This window comes from Rattus norvegicus, chromosome 17, assembly GCF_036323735.1.
Source record: "Rattus norvegicus strain BN/NHsdMcwi chromosome 17, GRCr8, whole genome shotgun sequence".
NCBI lineage: Eukaryota > Metazoa > Chordata > Mammalia > Rodentia > Muridae > Rattus > Rattus norvegicus.
In genome coordinates, this window is record NC_086035.1 from 87,164,250 (window position 1) to 87,171,170 (window position 6,921).

At 48.7% G+C, this 6,921-nt stretch overlaps 1 protein-coding gene across 1 annotated transcript; it reads left to right on the forward strand.

Moving 5' to 3' along the window:
- The first annotated feature begins 3,998 nt into the window (after positions 1-3,998).
- Positions 3,999-6,849, forward strand: Otud1 (OTU deubiquitinase 1). The gene has a single exon (NM_001400772.1). The coding sequence runs from the start codon at positions 4,330-4,332 to the stop codon at positions 5,695-5,697; it is 1,368 nt and encodes a 455-aa protein (NP_001387701.1). The 5' UTR covers positions 3,999-4,329; the 3' UTR covers positions 5,698-6,849.
- Positions 6,850-6,921: the final 72 nt, after the last annotated feature.

Here is a 6,921-nt window from a genome sequence, read left to right on the forward strand (position 1 = left end):
GATAGCTAAAAGGTTAGGACTCCAGTTTGGTTCCCAGTGCCAAGATTTGGTGGGTCTGATCCTCTTCTAATCTTCATGAGCACCTATGTACATGTGGCATACACATTCACAGAAACTCTAAATGTTTACAACAGAATTCAACTGACCCTAAATGTGTGAACTTTAAAAGCTATTTTCACTGCGAATTCTATTCCATTGATCCGTTGGTCTTCAAGGAAGTAGCGTGAAGTATTGTTGTGGGATATTTGATCACATTGTGAAACCCAGGCGATTGTGTTATTTACTGAAAAAAAGCTGTTTCTAATTTCGATGTGGTTCCACCCTTAGCACTCTGGCTGGAATACAGACACACCTTTAGCACACACCTTTAATCCCAAACGACGAAGGTAACGTTAGTTTGGAGAAGAAAGCACCCATGTTTGAAAGTGATCTCTTATTGAGTGGCAGAGAAAGGGATGAATCAGAGAAAGATTTGACAGAATAAGACAGCCCAACTCTCAAAAGAAGAAAGAGGGAAAGGAAGCTATCTGAGGGAGCAGTGTAGAGAGAGGGAGGAGGCAGTTGTGGAGAGACAGATTGCAGATAGAGAACAAGTTAGACACAGGTAAAGACAGAGTGAACCAGAGACTAAGAAAGAGCTAGAAAATTAGAATGTATTGCCAATGAGGCCAAGCAGAGCGATTCAGTTGAAGCCCATGAAAGAAGCTAAATTGAAACAGTCAGCTTAGAGAAGAGTTGAACCAGAACAGCTGAGTTGAACCAGCCAGCCAGAGTTCAGAAAGAGCTAGGGGTGAGTTTATTCAGTAGTAAGTCTCAGAGGCTGAAAACATTCTAGGCCAGATAAGATTGTGGAGAAGCTAGAAGTTTCCAGGACTAGGCCCAGGTTAGCAGATAGAGACACTAAACCTCTGAGACCACAATTACATCAGGCAAATAGAAGTCACTTTTACAATGAAAACCTTGCATAACTGTAGCTCGTGGTGAGTTTTGGCAATTTAGAAGTTTTAGAAGTTATAGTACATGTACATACTTTTGGTGGCTACCTTTCTGCTGCCTGGAAAACATGAAAGACTGAGTCCTCTGTGGCTGGCAGCATAGTTGGGACTTGATCAATGCTTCCCAATACCTCATCCAATTTGTATATGGACACAACCGGGTTTCTGCTTGCTACCGTTTGGTTGATAATTACTAATATTTCTTGTTTTCTAGTATGTTATACAATAGGCACTCGTCTGAAATTTTGATTTTTGGAACTTCTGCCACCTTTCTGCGCCATGGTATTCTAGACAGACACATTTCCAGAATGGAGTCATTAGTCCTTCTGTCCCTATGGAGGCCTGCCTAATACTGTATGTATAATATTGATCCCCACAATGAATATAATCTACTATGCTCATGCAAGCTAAAAGAGAAAGCAATGGCCTATGTCAAAGCTTATGTATCTCCCGATCTTTTGTCTGTTTGTGACCTGGTCCAGTGGATATATCACCTGCCTCTGTGTACTTAGCACACTTTGTTTTGTCATCTTGTGTTTATCTCAACCTGTTGCAGTGGATTACTTGAAGATCTGGATTTCAATATTTTCCTTATCTCCCTCCAGGCTCTTGTTGTGCTAGCCAGCCCTGCTAGCCATACGTTTGTACCATTAATTTTATTTTAAGAGTATCTTATTGTCAGTATTATTCTCTTGCTTCGCAACTTCAGTTCCTGAAAGGCTGAGGTCTGAGTTTAGAGTAACATGCTTAGAGGCAGAATAATGGATCCCCAATAAGTCAGGGGCAGGATCTAGTCTTCCCTATGGCGACAGTCATTTACTTTCTCCTCAATGAACCCACCTAGCAGGCTGGAACATTTGAACATTTGACAGTCCCTAGGATCCAGTGAATAAGCCCTGGGTAAAGCCAAGACACCCAGATAGCAATTCTGACTTCATTGCCGTCTGAGAAAGTTTGAGAATTCATTTTCCAGCTAATCCTTCATTCAGTAAATGTCACCAGTTCCACGGTGTGGCTAGTCATGTGCTAGAGCATGGAAGGAAGGCAGAGCAAGATGACCATTTTACTCAAGTGTTAGGAGTCCAGAACTTTAGAACTCTCCTCCCCATCACCTACAAAAGGAAGTGCCTCTTTCCGACTTACATTACCATGTAAAAGATGGGACAAATCTACTTTCTCCTGGTCAAAAGAATAGAGTCTGAGCATTCTGAGTCCAGTCCAGGATGGAGGCACTACAGATTATGCTATGCAATGGAGAAGGGGGAGGAATAGCAATTCCTTTAATAAGATAATATACTTTCCCTTCCCAGAAGACGTTGTGGCCGCTGGCATTCTTTTGTAAAGAACTCTGTGCTCTGGTCTTCCTTCTCTTCTGAGCTCTCATTCAGAAAAGGGTAATTTTCTCTTTTGCGTTGTTTTCTTGAAGATACCAGGCATGCATCTAGGAACACTGCATTTTTACTTTTCTCTGAAGCTACTATTACCGGAATTATTGGCTTACACGCTGTGTTCCAACTCAAGTTCGGCCATCCCTCCTCAATAAGGCAACTAAAAGTGCCAAATTAATGATGAAAAGCAAATTTTTAAAAAAAGAGATCTTACTAATCCACAAATTCTGTCTTGGAGTTGTGTTTCCTGAGGGTGAGGTTTAAATGCAAAGCAGGAGCTATGCCTAACTAAACACTGGCAAATGTGGTCCCCAGTCCATTTCTGTCTCAGCTCCAAATCTCTCCTGAAAGGTCAGCTCCAGAAGATAAGTACCTTCTCTGGGGGGAAATTCCTGTGCGGGCGTGTGTGAGTGTGTGTGTGTGTGTGTGTGTGTGTGTGTGTGTGTGTGTGTGTTCACTTTTTTTCCAATGGGCTAAATAAGAGGAAAGCACAAATGTCTTGTTTAGAATACACCTATTCTAGCCTGGTGGTTTACACCATCCCTTACCAGTGCAACAGCTGGCCAAACTCCGTTGCTGGACTTGCTGACCTGCCTTTTCCAGTCCTAACTTAAAAGGGCATGGCTTTTTAAAATTTCTCCTCCCTTCTCTGGCCAACTGCCAAGATTAGCAGATTACCTACCCTCTCAAACATTAGTAAAATTGTCCCCAAGGTTCCTTTTGAGCCGTTCAAAATGTTTTGATTAAGGAGTCTAAGAATCCCCAATGAGAGAGACCCTAGTAACAAGTAGAAATTACATTCCAGTGGAATGGTGTAATGCATGTAGCACAACCTGCAGGCTGTTTTTCCATACCAAGAAGTCACCTCCAATCCAATCTATATATCTGGAAATTAAATTTAATATTGGATTGAATCTCAGAATAATGTAAACGCTACTGTTACTGCAAGTAGGTACCAGTTTGGTAACACTCTGGCTTTCCTTTGCAAAGGAAGCACAGGTCAGTCTGTTGTCTCATTTCGTTGAGTTGTTCCAGAATATAGGTGGTGTGCCTCCTCTTGCCTCAAAGTTTAGCACTCGCGATCTACTTTCAAAAGGCTTTAAGCTGCATGTCATTTGGTGTTCCGAGGAAGGCTGCCTGAGAGCCTTCCTTTCGCCCATGCATTTTTGCTTAGCCGGGCAGCAAGATCGTGAAGACCAGACCCAAACTCCTTCATCTGAAGAACCGATTCAAGAAGTTGCTGAATGCCACTGGCCCTGCAAGATTCAAGGCAGAGCTCCGTCCCTAGTACGCACTTTGTTTTAGAAACGCGTTATTCCAACCTAGTCTTTTGCCCCGGCTAAGCCGGTCCCGCCGCTGCGTCACACAGCAGGACAGCGGCACAGCCCACAGACCTGCTTCCTAGGTACCCCGCAGCCAGCAACGGTAGTCAGGTTGACAGCGCACTCAATGCGCATGTCTGTAGCCCAGCCCCCGCCTCGCCCTCTCCGGCCACGCCCATGAGGCCGCCGCCGAGGGGCGGGGCGGCCCCGCTTGAATGGGGCGCGCATTCCTGGGGGACCATGTGACGCGGCCGCGCGGCCTGAGGTAAACAAGCGCGGCCCCGCCTCCTCTCATCCGCGCGCTGCACTCCTGCTTGCGGGCGGGCGGCGCTCGGCTGAGCGGGCAGCTTCTCCAACCGTCCCCAGCGGCCGGCGCGGGGCACAGCTGCCGCAGCGTCCTGCGCCCCTGTCCCGGGCCGAGCGCGCGCCCTCCGGTGCCCTCGGACCGCCCGCGCGCTGTGGCGCAGTACGAATTGGGTCGCGGCCCGGGCGCTATTCGCGGCTCCTGACGCGGCGGCCCGCGGCGCTGAGCTCAGCGCTATTCTCGGGCTCCGGGGCACTGCGCCCGAGGGTGTGTCTCCAAGCCGGGCTCGCAGCTATAAGGGGCCGCGGGCGGCCACGGCCATGCAGCTCTACAGCAGCGTGTGCACCCACTACCCTGCGGGCACGCCGGGCCCCACGGCCGCCGCCCCGCCTGCCACCACCGCCGCCTTCAAGGTCTCCTTGCAGTCAGCGGGCCCCGCCGCCGCCGCTCCGGAGCCGGATACCGGAGAGCGCCCACCCGCCGCGGCTACCGAACCACGCGAAGCCGCCGCCGCCGCCGCCATGCCCGCCTTCTCTGCCTGCTTCGAGCGGTCCGGGTCAGCCACCGCCGCCGCCCCACCCGGCGCGTGCTGCAAGCCGCCGCTGCCGCCGCACTTCACGTCTACGGCGCACATCGCCGTGCGGGCCCTGGGCGCCGAGCGCCTCCTGTTGCCGCCACCCTCGGCTCCCGCGCCTCCGCGTCGCGGCTCGTCCGCCTGGCTGCTGGAAGAGCTGCTCCGGCCCGACGAGCCCGCGGCCCCGAACGCCGCCCGCGACGCGCCCGACAGGAACTTCCGACTGAGCGAGCATCGCCAGGCCCTGGCGGCCGCCCAGCACCGAGCCCCTGCACCGGCCCCCGTCGGCCCGGAGCCCGGGGCCGGCCCGTGGAGTGAGGAGCGCCGGACGGAGCGCAGTCCCCGAGGTTGGGACCGGGCGAGCGGTCGCAGCGACGCCTCCGGGGCTGACGCGCACCGACGGCCGGATCCCGAAATTGAGGTTCACCCCGTACCCGCACCCGCACCCGCACCCGCACGGAGCAGCGGCGATCCGACCCAGAACGGTGAAGGCGAAGCTGTAGGCGCGCCCCGGGCGGATCCCAGGGATGAGAAGCTAGCCCTGTACCTGGCCGAGGTGGAGAGGCAGGACAAGTACCTGAGACAGAGGAACAAGTACCGATTCCACATCATCCCTGACGGTAACTGCCTTTACCGAGCTGTCAGCAAGACTGTGTACGGGGACCAGAGCCTGCACCGGGAGCTGAGGGAGCAGACCGTGCACTACATCGCGGACCACCTCGACCACTTCAGCCCCCTCATTGAGGGCGACGTGGGGGAGTTTATTATCGCTGCTGCCCAGGATGGGGCGTGGGCCGGATACCCCGAATTGCTGGCCATGGGGCAGATGCTGAATGTGAATATACACTTAACTACTGGAGGGAGGCTGGAGAGCCCCACCGTGTCTACCATGGTTCACTATCTGGGTCCAGAGGATTCTCTAAGGCCTAGTATTTGGCTTAGTTGGCTCAGCAATGGACACTATGATGCAGTGTTTGACCACTCCTACCCTAACCCAGAGTATGACAATTGGTGCAAGCAAACCCAAATGCAGAGAAAACGCGACGAAGAACTTGCCAAGTCCATGGCCATATCCCTGTCCAAAATGTATATCGAACAGAATGCATGCTCTTGAAAAGTCCGAGGATCTGACAAGCCGGGGGAAATGGCGTGCATCAGTTGTGTTGGGAGAACCACACGAACTCTAACTAGGGTAATGGCACTTTTCAATTTCCTAGTAGACTGGCTTTAGGGGTAATGCCTTAATCAGTTTTTGAATGTCCTCTGAGAGCCGCAGGTTGCTGGGCACCTGAATGATGTTTCCTGATAGCTTTGGGTGAGCCTACTGCTATTTATAATTTGCTGTATAAAGTGAGCGCTACTTAATTTGCAAGCTTATGTCTCACGGTATGAATTTGTTCATTCCTGGTAGTCTATTTTCTATAAAATTGTATTTTTGCACATTTTTAAAAATGGGTGTACTTTCATCTATGACGTGTTCCAATTGCGAGAAACGGCTTTTAAGCATAATCCAGAGAAGTGCTTTCTATGAAGTTTATTTGAGTTTGTGATTTAGTAGTTAGTTTATTGTTGAAATGTTTCACAATTCTTAATTATTTCAACTGGATATTTGACACATTATGTTACCAGATGATTAGCCCATTCCATTTTGATGAAACAGACCGATTTGTTTGGGAGAGTTATTTTTTTAGAAAAGGTCCGCTTTGAAGACAGTTAAGGAAGGGATAGCTTTGGGACGATTTTTTTTTTTTTTTTAAAAAAGACAGTACCAGGCCTTACTTGAATAGAAGTCTGCTATCCGCGGATGGCAGAATGATGATTCTGTCTTCTGCTGTTTATGGAGTAGATTGTCTGGTGGTCTTGACTGTGTTCTTTTTATTCATCAACTTTGGAAAGGCGTTTATGAAATTTTGTGAGAAGTTCAGCCTCCTGCATTATACAGCTTCTTGGTTTCAACCACTATTTTTAGCAGGAGGCTATTGTCTTAATATTCTGTCATTTTAAAGTTCTTCCAAAAGGCAAAATAGAATTGACTTTGTATTATGTAAAAATGTAAACAGTTGTATGGTTTGCTGGGTCAAACAGTGTTTCCAACCAAAAAAACTCCTATATGTTGCCACTTTAACTACTTTTAGTGTATTTATTAAGTAATGCAGTTTGTACTTTTTTATTTTGTAACATTTTGTGATTTTTTTGTACAATAATGTATTTGTACAATATAGCAGTTCTCAGCTGATGGAATGAATGAATAAAATGTATACTTTTACATCTTTCTGGGTGAAGTCGTTTTTTAAGTAGCTAAGTTTCTAAGAACTTTTTTTAAATGTACACATTTTTT